This window comes from Balearica regulorum, chromosome 19 (assembly GCF_011004875.1).
Source record: "Balearica regulorum gibbericeps isolate bBalReg1 chromosome 19, bBalReg1.pri, whole genome shotgun sequence".
Taxonomy (NCBI): domain Eukaryota; kingdom Metazoa; phylum Chordata; class Aves; order Gruiformes; family Gruidae; genus Balearica; species Balearica regulorum.
Genome location: NC_046202.1, coordinates 6,926,699 through 6,941,815, shown reverse-complemented (window position 1 = coordinate 6,941,815; position 15,117 = coordinate 6,926,699). Strand labels below are relative to the sequence as shown.

Below are 15,117 nucleotides of genomic sequence, written 5' to 3'. Positions count from 1 at the left end.
ACAGTATGGACAGCCAGTGCTATACCAGATGTAGTATGAACTGCATTTTACATCAAGGCTAGGGGTGAGGAACAGGGGTCCAGCGGTCTTAAAGGTTTATCCCTAATCGTAGTTGTGCTTTGTTAACAGACAGGCTTGCTTGCCTTAGTCACAGTCGGCTAGAACAGCAACCTTTTTTTTAAAAAAAAAAACCCACACCCAGAAAAAAACCTGTTTTGCATGTGAAACCTTGCATGCCTCAAGGGGGGGCTGGTTCTGGTGGCCCCGGTTGCCAGGAGGATTTTCATGTGCAGAGACAAAATGCTTTTCAATCCTTAGGTGTAGCGGCCGTGTTACGAATGTCTCCCTTTTCCTACAAAACCAAACCGTCTGCTCCGTAATCCTAAACCCCACGTGTGGTGCTGCAGGCGCGGTACATGGCCGTGCCGCCCACGCGTGGAGGCGTGCCTGGTGTGGAGAAGGGCCCGGAAACACTTCCCCAAGCCTGCAGCACTTCTGGGTCAAAGCCCTACGGTTCCACCGGTGATTTATTTGGCTTTTCTGTTCCCGCAGGCCCAGTCACTGCCGGGCATGGCTCCCTGGGAAAGGCCGTGGGTGCTGCTGGGGTGCTGCTGGGTGCTGGGTGCTGCTCTGCGGGGTGAGCACCTGAGCTGGAGCGGCTTTTGCCGGTCCTTCTGCCGTGGCTTGTTGCAGGGAAGCTGTAAAAAAAAAAAAAAAAAAAAAAAATCACTTTGTTTCCCCCTGTACGGGTTCCCTTTCTTCTAATTGCAGCAAATGGTTAATTTAAAGGAGCTGCCTTGTCGATTGCATTTGATTGGAGCCGTTTCTTTCCCAAAAGAGATGCTGAAAATGTGATTTTAAAATCTTTTAAGCTTGTTATCAATAAAATGCAGACCTATACAAATGCTAATCATAGTTACTTACTATATTGCACCCTATCTCCATTAAAGTGACTTTCTGGCAAATAATCCCTGCTGTCTTCAGCTGTCATGTTTAAAAATGAAAGTTCTCATACTGTATTTCTTCACTTTTAGCATTTGGACGGGATGAAAACATGGTGCAGCTGCCTGGTGGGAAGTTTCAGATGGGATCCAGTTCCCTGGAGAAGATGAATGAAGAGGGGCCCATCAGGGAGGTGACGGTGAAGCCGTTTGCTGTCGACAAATATCCCGTCACAAACAGGGATTTCAGGTAAGAGTGAAGGTTTGGGTCTGCTCGGCTCGCAGGGTCTCAGCAGCTCAGGCAGCTGTGGGGGGGTGCAGGAAATTTCGGGGTCTGAAATCCAATGCTTGGGTGCTGCTGGCACTTTTGTTAGAACAAAAACCGTGTCTGTCAGTAATAAATCACCTCTGTGGGTGCAAGCTGAAGCATCTTACCAGTGTAGCTTGCAAACATGCTCCCTTTTCCCTTTCCCTTTTTCTTTCTCTCCCCTACTAATAGGGCTGTACTCCTTCAGATTTCAGGTTCCTATAGGTTCAGTTTCCATTTGTAGATACAGGACTGCTCCTCCATGTATTTTATAGAAGCCCTTGTACAGAGCACTAATAAATACACTGGGGAAAATGCCTTTATTTGCCTGGCTGAGCCCTTGTTGGTTAAAAAGACCTGTCGCTTCCACACACCAGTAACATACAGTAATGGCAATTACTGTAACTTAGGCAATGGGGAAACAAATGGGACAGAAGCAGGGTGAGATTATTCAGCAGCGTGTGACATTTGTTGCATTTTGGGGACATTTAACTAACAGGAGCTTTTGGCTTTAGTGGCTTTAAGGGATTTTTCATCTGTGCAGTTGTTATATGTTATGGAAGACCAGGGTGCAGGATGAGTTTACCTGTGTAAATAACATAAAACCAGATCTGTGAAATTGGACTGTTTTATCTCTTAAATCCGTACCAAACCAACTGGAGCTGTTCTGGGGAGGAGCTGGGACTCTCTGCAGATGGGGTGTCTGTAGGTCATGTACATTTTGCCTTGCTCTGAACTTGTTGCGTGTGCAGATCGCTGTATTTGGTGGTGTGGCTCTTGAAGAACTCTTACCCAGATGCCTGAGTGTGTTGTATTTATGCCAGGGAGTTTGTTAGAGAAAAGAAATACAAAACAGAAGCAGAAGCATTTGGCTGGAGCTTTGTCTTTGAGGATTTCGTATCGGAAGAGCTGAAAAAAAAAGTCACCCAAAAATTGGAGGTAAATCTAAATCACAAGGGGATGAGTTTCATTGATGATGATGGAGAGGTCACATCCCTGTCTGACCTTTTTTTTTTTTTTAAGTAAAAAAAATAACAAAACAGGAGGGGACACCCTTGCTGGTATTGCTTTTCTGCTGAGTTCAGCTACCTCTCAGTGCCAAGTCTGGCCATTCTCAGTGGTTTTTCTTTAGTCTTGGGTTGTTTTGCTTTTGAAACTAACAGCAGTGTTGAGCTGGGTTGATTATGGCGCTCCTCTGTTTACATGCTCTCCAAATACTGTCCGACAGGACTCAAGAGATGCTTCAGTGAGCTGGGAGAGAGCAAAGCACGTTTCAAAGTACTTTATTGATCAATCCTTAAAATAGAAAAACTAACCAGTATGGGCCTCTTGATCTATTTTCACTTTTAAAAGCAGACGGCTTTACTCTGTTGGAAAGCACAATCAAAATGCCTGTGATAACCCAGCTCAAAATGCAGTGTTTAACCATTTCCAGTGCTCGTCTTCACACACACTGCTGTAGGATGATGGTGACTGGGGGGATGTCACCAGTTCAGCTTTAATCTGGTGTCATTTCTTTTCCCAGTCTGCCCCTTGGTGGCTGCCCATCGAGAAGGCTTTTTGGCGACAGGTGGGTGAAAAACACGGTGCGGTGAGTCCTTGCCATGCTGGGAATGTGTGCGTGTTACTGTGTGCTGAACCTTATTGACCAAAAATGGTGAAAAAAAGCATCTCTGGTTGCTGCACATTCCCTGCCTTGGTCTGTTCTGTCCTTTATTCCCTTTTTAATTGAAAAGTTTATAAAATAGATTAAAATCTGTTTGATGCAATTCTTCCCAGCCCTCAGGTCCTGGCTCCAGCATAAAGGACAGGCTGGATTACCCGGTGCTGCACGTGAGTTGGAACGACGCGCAGGCGTTCTGCGCCTGGAAAGGGAAGAGGCTCCTGGCAGAGGAGGAGTGGGAATTTGCTGCCAGGGGAGGACTGGAGCGTACGTACCACAAGCTCTGCCCTTTTTCCAAACCGAGGCATCAAGTAATGTTAGTTCTGCCAGATCCAAACCTCTATCCAGGGATGTTTTCAGAGATTAATCTGGGGGGCTGAACCACCTCTTTTGGCCTGGGAGTTGAAATAATAATAATCATAATCATAATATCAGAAGAAGTAATGGCTTGTCTATGTTTTTAATCTATCTTGCTAAAGAAAGCACTTCTGCCAGCTAAAAATACCATTTCTTGGGTTTGGGGCAAGGAGGGACCCACCTGCCCGCACCCATTGATGGTGGCATAAAGCAGCTGGGGGGACCGTGGGACTCCCTGGTGCAAGTGACGGTTTGTAAATAGGAAGCTGTTGCTGATTCCCGTCTCTCCTCGGCTCCTTGGCAGTGTCTGTAGGGATTAGACCAACCAGCCCCGTTCATGTAAGCCCTCTCGCTGTCCCAAGCTGAGCAGAAAGGACAGTCATAAAAGCCTGGTTAAAAATAGGCAAATGCAGAGGCTGGAGTGACACAGGCGTGATGGGTGTCTTTTCCTCTTTGGCAGAAAGGGTGTACCCCTGGGGAAACAAATTTCAGCCGAACCGTACAAATCTGTGGCAGGTAGGTTCCTAAAAATCATCCCATCTATGCTGAGCTCTTCTGATGGTGTTTTAACTTGACCAGAGCGTGTGTGGCTGCTGAGCAGGCTGCGTGGTCCTGGGAAGTAATGCAGACTTACCTGTAAGGTACCAAGATTCATCTCCTGGTGGGCTGAAATACCCTTAGAGGGAGCAAATTCAGCCCAGCTTCCCTGGGAAACCAGGATTTCAGTGCTTCCAAAAATTCATACATAACCAAAACTACATACATAAATTTGTTTGAAAAGGAGGATGTCTTGGGAGAACTTTAGATGGTTGATCTCCTCTCTTGGCCAGAAACACTGCATAGAGTTAATTTGCAATGGAGAGTTATTTCCATTATTTAAGTGTAACACAGTCCCATGAAGAGAAGGACTTCATGTCATCTCCTCGGTGGGTCTTTACTGGGAGCAATCTTTCTTCCTACAGGGTGATTTCCCTAGGGTCGACACGGCAGAAGACGGTTATCATGGCGTCTCACCAGTGGCAGCGTTCCCTCCTCAGAACAACTACGGTATGGAGCAGACACCCCCACCCTGGTTTTGGGGATGGCATCTGCTCTCTCATATCCGTTCAACACTAACTATAAAATCCTGTCATTGTAGCAAGGTTTCAGATATGACATAGGATCACATCAGCATCTTGATAGAATTACCAAGCCCAGCAAAAACACTGATGGTTGTTACTGAAGTTGGCTGACGCACACCTAGTGCACTTCAATGCACCCAACCGTCCCCTGCTTTTAATTAGCAGTCAGTTATTTTGCACTTCCATGTGATTTACCTGAAAATCCCAAGTGTGTTGTTTTGAGGGCAGCAGATGTCATGCCCGCACGCAGGTGGGAAACAATGAGACACATTTAAATGAGAAATTTGTTGAAGGTTGAGTTGTAAACAGGGACCAGTTTGCAATACAGTAAAGAGCTTCTGGTTCCCAGTCGCACCATTAAACCACACTCTTGCAGTGATGCTTTCAATGTTGCACCCCCCCTCCTGTACACCAAAGTGCTTTTGCAGCCCTTGCAAATGTGCTCTAATAATCCTGATGCAAAACCATCCGTGTCTCAGGGCTCTTCGACCTGCTGGGAAACACCTGGGAGTGGACCGCGTCCGAGTATCTGACTCCGGGGCTCTCATCGAGGCAGCGTGCTCAGAACATGCGGGTCCTGAGAGGTGCCTCGTGGATTGACACTGCAGATGGGTCTGCAAATCATAAAGCTCGTGTTACTACCAGGTAGGTTTGGGCAGTGCTCAGGCACTGTTTCACAGTGATTTCTTCTGACTTGGCTTTATTTGGAAAGAGGATTTATTTTAAGACATTTGTCTGTTCCTACTCAATTTTTCTGAGAAGCAGTTAGGAAAATATACTACAAACACTGCTAAAAATTTTCTTGCTATAAATGTGTTCCTAATTGCTTCTCAAATAATACGTATTTTCCATCAAGTATGTAGAATTAAGTGCTTTTTCTTGAAGTTATTCAAGGGAAGTGGAAGATGTTTCTGGTCTGTTATAGAGGGTCACATTAAAGGATGTAAATGTTAACTAGGAAGGATCCCTAACTTTGGGTCTCTTTTTTCCCCATGAGAATGGGGAACACGCCAGACTCAGCCTCTGACAACCTCAGCTTCCGCTGCGCTGCCGACATCCCGCACGTTACGGCCAAGAAAAGCCGGACCAAACCCGAGCTCTGAAAAGGTTGCTCAGGAAGACCTGAAGGCATTTTCTCCTGTGGAGATGAACAGTAACCCCCAGCAGTCACTTTCATCAGGACAGTTTTAAAAATGAGAAATAAATACTTTCAGCTAAAACTCCTTTCTGCACTGGGATGCTCGGGCAGGAGCAGTGATTGGGAATGGCAGGCAGGGCGGCTTGTCTTTAATGTCCTCTGGGTGTAGGAGATATTACAGCTCTCCTCTTGGTGTCTCTTTTAAATAAGCAGAGGGGGGTGGGGACGACACTGGGTCAGAGCTGCTCTGACCTCCAGCCCCAGCTGGAGCAAGCGAACACCCACAGCCCCCCCCCCCCCGTGACCACCGGCATGGGGCTGCCAGGAGGGGCGGCTGCAGGGGGAGCGATGGCGGCACGTCCCTGGAACGGGGACACGTACATCACTCCCCATCTTCTTGGGAAATCCCAGCTTCGTACCAGCCTCCGAGCCTTCCCAGAAGTGAAACAAGGTGCCTTTATTGGCCCTTAAACGGTGTCTAAACCTCGTGTGCTCTCATTTCTAAGGGCACAAATGACACAAACCACTGACCCACCTCTCCTGGGTGTTCTAGCCAGCACAAGAGCTACGAACCGGCTGCACACAAGCTCTGCCACCAAAGCCCCAAGCACACAGGTGGGCAAGGACACCCCCCCGGGCACTGCTCATCCCTCCTCCACCTGCGACTGCCCCGAAAGGGTCCTGCTCCAGGGCTGAGCTGAGCCTTCCCCAAGCAGATCTGCACATTGGGAGCTGCTGCTGGTTACGGCTCTATCAGAGGCAGCTTCTCCAAACCCTTCCCTGACAGTGGGACATTCCCCAGGGGCAAATCGCAGCTGTCTGCTGGGTTTGCATTTGCACCTGACCCGAGGCCAATTGTATCTAAGAAAAAGCAAAAGAAATCACCGGTTGGTTTTTCAAAGATTTTATTCGCCTTAACTCTGAGCAAACTCGTCGGTTTACGCAGCAGCAATCAAAACAGCCCTTCCTCGGCTGCCAGGGTCAGCAAAATGGCCTTGCAGGTGTTCTCGAAGAGGGCAGCTCTGTTCTGCGCCTCCCCCTTCTTCACCCAGTGCCGGTAGGTCCTGAAGGCGCAGGCGTCGATCAGCTTGCGGACGGGCTTCAGGGCATACGGGTCCCGCACCACCAGCTCCCGGGTGACCGACTTGACCAGCCGGTACTGGTAGTAAATACGGACCGATGCCAGGACGGTCAGGCAGATCACCTGCAGCGCGGGAGGAACAGGCTGGAATTGGTGGCCAGTCCTAAAACAGGACCAGATCAGCCCTAGCACATCCCACGTGGCTGCTATCCGTGTGGAGTTGGGAGGAAGCCCGGCTCCTGGCACGGGTGTTTACTCCCATGTGAGCAGTACAGGCTCTTTCCAAGTGTGCCCTTGACATCAGAACTGCAGGTCAGTCCTAAATGTGTCACCTAATGCCACTTCGGGTGCCTATGAGCTGCCCTAATGGCTGGCTACAGGGAAGGGAAAGGATTCCTCATGCGTCATTTCATGCACCCATGTGATGTCAGGGTCATCGATTTCCCCTTAGAAGTGTTTGTTTTGGGGTTTTTTTAATGATTTGCAGGGGAGGCAGGCTTTTCCCTTTTCTTATTTAATCCTCTTCTGGCCCTTAGGAAGCACCAGAAAATAAGTGAAATAGCGCTTGGAGAAGGGTCTTCACCCAGACTGCAGCTTCCTGCCAAAGCCCAGGTCCATCAGCCTTCTCTAACTCCCAGTTTCTCCCAACTCAACTGGGAAACCCATCCCACCTCTCAGCTCCTGCAACTCCCGGGCTCAGGGTCGGGGTGCTGAGACACCCCCACACCCAACCTCACCTTGAATTTCCGGAAGGGGCTGAAGTGCCGAACCTCCTCCACATCATACTGCTGGAAGAAAGGGTGGGCCAGCGCCTCGCCAGCCGTGTACCTCTGCTGTGGATCCACCACCAGGAACCGGGAGATCTGCACGAGAGCACCACATCAACCCAGGGTGTCCCAGGTGTCTGTAACCCCTTCCCAAAAGTTCTCCCATCCCCGAGTGCCTACCAGGTCCTTGACGGTGTCTGAGCGGTCATCCCACTCCGGGGAGCCAAACTGGTAGTCCCCATTCATGATCATCCGCAGCATCAGCATCTGCTTGCGGTGCCAGAAGGGAGGCGAGCCGGCCAGCAAGGTGTACATGATTACCCCGGTGCTCCACCTGTGGGCAGCACCCCGGGGCACCCCGTTGGATCCGTGCCCCAAGGGTGGCTCAGTGCTTCCCCCCAACCAGGGCATGCTGGGCTTTGCCACCCTGGAAAACCAGGAGGATGCTGCCCTGTGCGGTGTCTGATGAGGGAGGCTGAGCTCATGGCCGGGGCTCGTTAGCCCTGATGGGTCATAAGGAGCAGGGGTGTTGAGTTGATGAGCTGTTCTGGATGCTGCAGGAGGAAGCTGTGAGTTGGGGGTGTTTGCCTTACTTGGTTTTTCTTGGGTTTTTTTGGGGGAGGGAGAGGACAGGGGAGGGTGGGATGTGGTGGTGTCAGCAGGACTGGATGCTCTGGGGGGGTCTCTGTTCAGGCTGTGGTGTGCAAAGTGTCCTGGTGTGTGGTTCAATGGATGTATTTCAACTGAAAAAGGGCTGAAATGCGTTGGTGTGTCTGAAGTGGTTACAGCTCTGACTGCTGCAGGCCTGTGACCAAAGCCACCAGAAATGGTGGCAGAGTCCTCACAGGGCTCAGACTGGGCTCAGACAGGCTGTCCTGAGCTGTCTGCTGTCTTGGGGGCTGCCTTGGGCTCATGTCTTCCTATGGGGTGTGTTTAAAAAGCCCCATGTCTTGGAGCTGAGCCCTGAGGTGATTTTTATGAACAGAATGTTGCTTTCTGCCCTCCCTGATGGGGCAAAATGGGAACATGGGCTTGTCCCCAGGCTGCTTCTTCCCCAGCTCTGTGCCAGAGCCCCTGGTCTCCAAGACAGCCCCTTGTGGCCCCCAAAGGTGTCTTCTGGTGCATCATTTAATTTCTTCCAAACACTCAAATCGGTACCCATCTGCACAGCTCTTGCTGTGCCTCACACCACGGGTGTTTTGGGAGCAGCCCAAGGGGCGAGGTGGGAAGGCAGGCATCTCACTCACATATCGACCTCCTTCCCGTAGCCTTGGTGCTCGTCATCCATGGAACACTGCAGGATCTCGGGGGCCAGGTAGCCAGGAGTGCCACAGATCTCTGCAAAGATGGGGCAGAGCATCCCCCTGAGCCACCTGGAAGGGTTTGTGCCATCCCCACCCACCTCTGAGCGGTCAATGAGGGGGGGTCTGGATCCCAGGTGGGATCTTTGCAGCAATGATGCTTGCAGGGAGTAACTGCAATGTGTGCACATTTTGCTGGTGACTTCTCTTGGTGGATTATAATGGTTAAAATGTGAGCGAAGAGAGCAATGAGGATGCTGGTGGGGGGATGCTTGTTGTTGGATACATGGAGTTGGGGAAAAAAAACCTTAATGTTGGGCAGAAATGGATGGGGTGATGAGGATCAACTGGAGGGGGAAAAAAGAGAAAGAATCAGATGGTTTTCCTAATGGGCAGCAACTTCTTCATGGCAAGGAGTGAGGTGTGGAGGCTGTGCTGCAGGCAGAGCCGGGCTTGTGCGTGAGCAGGAGGGGCAACCCCAAGCTGACAGACACCAATTTGCACCCATGGCAGCAAAACTGGCCCCAGGGGAGGCACCGGGGCTTCCCTGTGGGCTCTGCAGCATCGGGGTGGCCACAGGCCAGCCAGGCATCGCCCCCTCCTCACCATCCTCCTACCTTTGAGCTTCTCATTCTCACGCAGCTGGCAGGAGAAGCCAAAGTCCGTCAGCTTAATGTTCATGTCGTCGTCCAGGAGGATGTTCTCTGGCTTCAGGTCCCGATGGACGATGTTGATGGAGTGGAGGTACTGGATCACTTCCAGCAGCGCACGCATGATCTTCCTGGGGATGGGTGACAGCATCTCTTCTAGCCCGAACACCCACCAGCACTGCGCTCCCGGGGATGGGGACAGGGACCACACAGCTCAGCCCCTATGTCTGAGCGTGGGGGCTCAGCCTGGGGAGCTGTGTTGGCGGTGGGTGCCGTGCTGGCCGCAAGGTCGCTCTTCAAACCTGCGCTCTGCTTTTGCAATATGATTTTCAGCCCTCTGCATCTGGCCTTACCTGGTTTCCTTCTCACTCAAGGTGACTTTCTCGGTGAGGTAGTCAAAGAGCTCCCCTCTCTTCATCCTGTGTGCGGGAGGGAAAACAGAGGCAAGCTGCAGCAGCAAACTGGCCCCAAGCCCTTAGGGAGGATCACCTGGGGGTCGCTGGCCCTTAACAGCCCTAGGGCACCCATTGCACAAAATGAAAAGCCAACTCGTTAATAAAAAGGGGTAAAAATATCCCTATATTGCTGCAAAAAATTTAGGTGGGAGGAGGAAAGGCTGTTCCTGGAAAGGGCAGGGTTTGGATGGGAAAGGGACAGGGCTCTCCCAGCGTCATCCCCCTCTGCTGACGTCCATCGCGCTGCCCCGGCATCAGGAGATGCGGCGTCACGCACACCCTGGTCCTGCTGGGCATATAAATAACCCACAGGGACGCGTGACGGCTCCCACCAAAGGTTATGGGGAAACCTGAGCAGTGCTGAGCCGCTGACAGAGGGAAAACACTGCCAGCAGCGAGGCCGCAACGAGCGGGCTTGCAGCAATCAAGACTCGTTTCTTAAGCAAGAGCTGGTCATGCCCCCCCTTTGCTCTGTTTGGGCCACGAAAGGCTGGGGCAAGTGTTGGCTGGTGGCCATCTACAGAGGGGGAAAGGGCTTGGGGAGAAGGCAAGCTGGTACTTACAGGTCAAACACCAAGAAGAAGAAGGTGCTGGATTCGTAGCTGTCCTTCAGCTGGACTGCAATAAAACATGGGGGCTGTGAGCACAGTGTGTATTGTGTTCCTGTCCATTAACGGATTAAAAATTGCTGATCTAATTGAATTAATGAAGAGTTGATGTGCTTTAGTTTGGAGACAACCCGGGCAGCGTGAGCACCGCTGGTGGGTGTGTGGAGGTAGAGCAAACAATGCTCTAAGCAGGTGCCCTGCATTGCATTAGCACCATTGGAGGTCTGACCCTCCAGGGATTTCACCCCAAAAACCCTTCCTGAGGACACCCTGAAGAATAAATGGGGCAGAAAACTCCCTTGCCCTGATACTCAGAGCCTGACTTACTGACATTGGGGTGGCCCGAGACTTTCCGGAGAATGTCGATCTCTTTGGTGGTGGCTTCTCGCAGTTCCTGCACCTCCTTGGGGGATATGTTACCTGCCGTGATGTCGATAATCTTCACTGCATACTCCTGACGGGTGGTTTTGTGAATGCACCGGCGGACAACGCTGCTCACCCCCCTGCCAGGGACAACACGGACAAGATGGGGGTTTCCATTCCTCCCCGTCCAGCCCAACCTCCTGGCCGTGCCATCGGCACCCGGGCTGGTTGGTATTTTCATGTTTGAGTGGGTTTTGCTCTGTTACCCTGTCTTGGTGGGACAGAAGATTTTTGAGCTGATGGAGAATGTTTCTTCATGCTATTTTTAACCCCATGCTACTTTGGGCACTGCATCAGATTCCCAAGGGGATGCTGTTCCTATCAGGTACTGGAGTAGGTGAAACCACAGTTTGCCAAAACCAAGCTTTACCTGCCCAAAACCTCCTTCGGCTCATATTTTTCATAAAACTCCTTGGATGAGTTCCAGTCTGGTAGATCTTCTTCCTTGGTCATCTCTGGTTCCTGCCTGGCAGCACTCTGGGCTCGTCTGCTGGCAGAAAGGGGCTGCAAGGAGAAGAGAGCAAGGATGGGCATGTGCTGCACCCAGGGCTGGAGCAGGGACCTGTCCCATCCCCCATCTCCCCCAGAGTGGAAAACGTCAAGCTGGAGGAGGAGGAGGATGATCCTGGACCACAGACCAAAGGGGATATTTTGCTGGTTGGAAAAGCAAAGCCTTGCCCTTGGGACACTGTGGAGATCCCACTGAGAAAAGGAGAAATCCCACTGGATCCCTGTAACCTGGGTGTCCCCAGGGGCAGAAGCAGCCTGGCTGGGGCCAAGGCTTTGGAAAAAGTTGCAGCACCTCAAAACCTCGTCCCTTCCTGCAGAGCACCTGCACCCTGCTCAGAACATCATCCTCCAGCTCCTACCACGTGCTAAGGACTATGCCTCACTTCTCCTGGTTCCTCCCACCTGGGAAAGCAATTTAATTATTTTTTTGAGACTCCCACTGGGAGAGCTCTGGTGGAGGAGGCAGTGGCTGAGCTGCACCTTACGCTTGCAAAGGGGCGCAGTAGCAAAGCAATGCTGGCACTGCAGGTCCAAAGGTCCCCAGAAGCAGCAGCCTCCAGAAACATCACCCCATGCTGACACCACCCAAAGACCCCTGCAAAGCGCTGAAATCTGCGTTGCCTTTTATTTTTTTCTTTTTTTCCCTGACTATTTTTAAGACAACAAAGTTGTCCAGAATGGTTTGGCTGAGAACAAGGAGGGAAAAAGTGTTTAAAGTGAAGGGAAAAGGACTAAGGAGGAAAAATGGTTGGTGAGGGTCAGTGAAGCAGTGGGGTGGGGCCTCTGTGGGTCAGGGTGCAGATAGGGGACTGGGTGCCCGGGGACAGCCAGCACTGCGGGGTCAGCCGGGGCCAAGCCAGCCTGAGGACGGCAGCCCAGCGAGCTTCCTCGGCCACATGCGTACAGCTGCCAGCAGCCTCCAAAACTCCTGAAAGGCTTTTGTCCCTCTTTTTTTTTTTTTTTTTTTGGGGGGGGAGGGGTGGTGGTGTGTGTTTCTTTTTTGGTGTTTTTTTTCCTATATGCTGCCATTGCTGGAGGAGGAACGATGTGACAGTATTTTGATGCAGGGGAGGGGGAATACCAGTAGTCCTCATCCCTAATTTTCACCGGCATTTCCCTTTAAGCCCTGGGAACTGGATATCCTCAGCTTGTGCCTGGGCCTGGTGTTGCTGAAATCCTGATTGTCTGGGTCCAGTTCCTCCGCAAACTTACGCAGAGACCAAGCAGCTGGTGTGGAAAGCAGCTCTTAAAGGTTTGGGCAGCAAAATCGTCACTTTGGGCTGACAGCTTGCTGCTGGGGGAGGGAGTAGGTGGGCAGGAGAGCCCTGATACTGCGGGTTTTCCTTTGCCGTTCTCTCCGAGGCGGCAGTAACTCTGCCAGGAGGTTCCCAGGCAGGTTTGTATCTCTAAGTACATTTAAATCTTATTATCAAAGCGTATCTGTCCTGACCTGGTTATAAAGACTGATGCTGTGTTTCAGGTGTCTGTCTGCTGCTGGGAGGGATGTCTAAAAAGGGCTGGAGCATTCCTAAACAGCCAGGAGTTTAATTTAATTCATAGAATTTTAGCTGTTGGAAATAGTGAGCAATGGCAAACCAAGTCAGGACTGAAATTATAAATGAGAGGCATGATCAGGAAATAGGGAAAAGAAAATATCTGCAAGGCGGGGGGATAACCAACAACTTTGGTGTTTTTTTGAAGCTGAAAACCAAAGTCCTGGGGGCTGGTGTTGTAGGGAAGGGCTGGAGGTTGGGGAGCATCCACGGAGCGCTGCCAGGAGAAGCTTGGTGTCCGTGTGTTGCCTTCTGGGAGGAAAGAGCCCAGGAGTTTGTTTAAAACACCCTGATACCATGTAAGCAGCTGGTACAGAGCACTAACAGGATAAGCCAGGCTTACTTATCAGTGCTGTACGAGCTCCGTGGCAGTGCAAGGGCGGGGGGGGGGGGGAGAAATGGAGAGAGGGGCTGTAGGTTTCTGTCCTGAAGCAGAGATGGAGGAATGCTAACGGAGCCGGCGCTGGGCATTGCCACCCGGCGTGTGCCCGGCCCGCTGCTGTGAGACGGGGCTTTCAACGCTTGCCTTGGTAAATATTCAATAACATGCAGATATTTATTGAGAGAAATCTGGAAAGCCCAAACTAAAGTCAGCTTTTAAGCCAGCACGGGAGTACACCCCCCCCCCCCCCCCCCCCCCGCCTCGTCCCGGCCCCCCGCCCTGCAGCAGCACCCCGGGGCCCCCCCGGCGAAGTCCCCCCCCACCCCCCGGGAGGGTGTTTCTGCACCGAAACCTCCCGCTTCGGCGAGGGCAAGCGAGCAAGGGGACACCGCAGCTCCCGGGGAACCAGCCCCGGCGTACTTAGCAAGTAAAGAAAAAAAAATAATGCTTAAAGTAATACTGACAGCAAGCTTTCTGGGGCAGCTAAAAACCCCCACCGGCTCCGAAATCCTCCCCCGCCCCTAAAGCACCGTCTCCTGAAGCCGGTTTCTCCCAAACCCGGGTTCCCGGCAGAGCGGCTTTGCCGCCGGCCTCACCTCGCTGCAGGCAGCCTGGGTCCGCCGCCGCCAATTCCGTCCCCGGGCCTGGGGCGGGCGATGGCGGGCGAAGGGCAGAGGCCGGGGCGGGAGGAAGGGCCTGGGCGCTGGGGAGCTGCCGCCGGCTGCTCGCTCAGGGCTGCCGGCCGCTGCCCAGCCAAAAATAAAGCGCAACGCGAGTTGGCAGCCGCGGCCGGCGGGCGGGCATGTCGGGCCGCGGCTCGAAGTGAGGTTCCCTCCGGCTGTGGGTGATGGGGGGAGCCCGTACCCCCCCCTCCCGGGGAGGGCGGCTGGAGGGGCACCGGAGCCGCTGGCCGCCGCGGAGCGGAAGAGGCGCGCAGCAGTGCGGAGGTTTGGGGACTTCCTCCGTCAGCCTTAACCCTTCCCTGCGCGGGGCTGGGCTCAGCCCCGGAGCTAAATCATCTCTTTGAGTCACGGCTGAGCCGCCCCGAAGCGAGATGCTGCGGGGGGAGAACCGGGGCTCGCCCGGCCCCCGGCGTGGCCGGGTCCCTCCTCCCGGCTTTCCTGCGTGGGTTGTCGCTTTCCAACCGCGGCGAGTTGCGAACTGTTTTAGCCACGCTGCGCTTTCCCCAAAGCCTAAGCGCATCTCCTGCCTGCTCGCGGGGAGCATTTTAGGGATGTCTGCTGCAAGCTCAGCACCAGCCCAGTGCGGGCGTTTCTGGCCCAAACTGATTTTACTTCTTTTCACCAGGACAGTGAGACACCTGGCAACTGAGATGGGAACTTCCACAGCAGAAGCAAAACTGGTGGTGTCACCAGGAAAGATGGTTGTGTCCTTGTCCGCCAGGCCTGAGGTAACCCCTCCCCATTTTGAATCCTGATTTTTATGTTTTCACTTCCAGGCACTGCAGATCACAGACGGGGACTCTTGGGAACAGGCAGAATACCCAACAACGTAAAAACAGTTCAGGAAAAACAGGTCGTGCTATGGAAGTATTTTTAACAGGAATGGCAATTTTCAGTGCAAGGTTATTCCCCGCCACGCTCCCCCCATGAGAATACACCTTCAATTCTCCCACCTTTTTCAGTCCAAGACTCCTACTGCAAGACGGAGGAAGAAAAACAACCCAACAGCTTCTGCTTGTTATTGGGAACGGCGAGGCTGATGTCAGGCTGTTATCTCACAAGTGAACAGCTGCTCCATAGCACAGGTAATGGCCGACCACCGAGATCCTCTCTGAGCAGAGGGAAGATTTCTCAAGATCTCTTGAATCTGAACACAGAGCTTGTTTTTAAAGGGATG

The 15,117-nt window shown here is 52.3% G+C and overlaps 2 protein-coding genes across 2 annotated transcripts; one reads left to right on the top strand and one right to left on the bottom strand.

Moving 5' to 3' along the window:
• The first annotated feature begins 484 nt into the window (after nt 1-484).
• Nucleotides 485-5,609, top strand: SUMF2 (sulfatase modifying factor 2). The gene is made up of 9 exons (XM_010297954.2): nt 485-637; nt 1,035-1,191; nt 2,073-2,187; nt 2,774-2,818; nt 3,028-3,178; nt 3,729-3,784; nt 4,231-4,315; nt 4,869-5,034; nt 5,387-5,609. Exons 1-9 carry the CDS (start codon nt 571-573, stop codon nt 5,490-5,492), a joined length of 948 nt encoding a protein of 315 aa, XP_010296256.2. The 5' UTR covers nt 485-570; the 3' UTR covers nt 5,493-5,609.
• Nucleotides 5,610-6,415: 806 nt separating this feature from the next.
• On the bottom strand, nt 6,416-14,203 carry PHKG1 (phosphorylase kinase catalytic subunit gamma 1). The gene is made up of 10 exons (XM_075771318.1): nt 13,854-14,203; nt 11,183-11,316; nt 10,717-10,892; nt 10,345-10,399; nt 9,680-9,745; nt 9,294-9,457; nt 8,623-8,713; nt 7,556-7,709; nt 7,346-7,471; nt 6,416-6,731 (listed from the first exon to the last, which is right to left on the bottom strand). The coding sequence occupies exons 2-10, from the start codon at nt 11,263-11,265 to the stop codon at nt 6,480-6,482; spliced, it is 1,167 nt and encodes a 388-aa protein (XP_075627433.1). The 5' UTR covers nt 11,266-11,316; nt 13,854-14,203; the 3' UTR covers nt 6,416-6,479.
• Nucleotides 14,204-15,117: the final 914 nt, after the last annotated feature.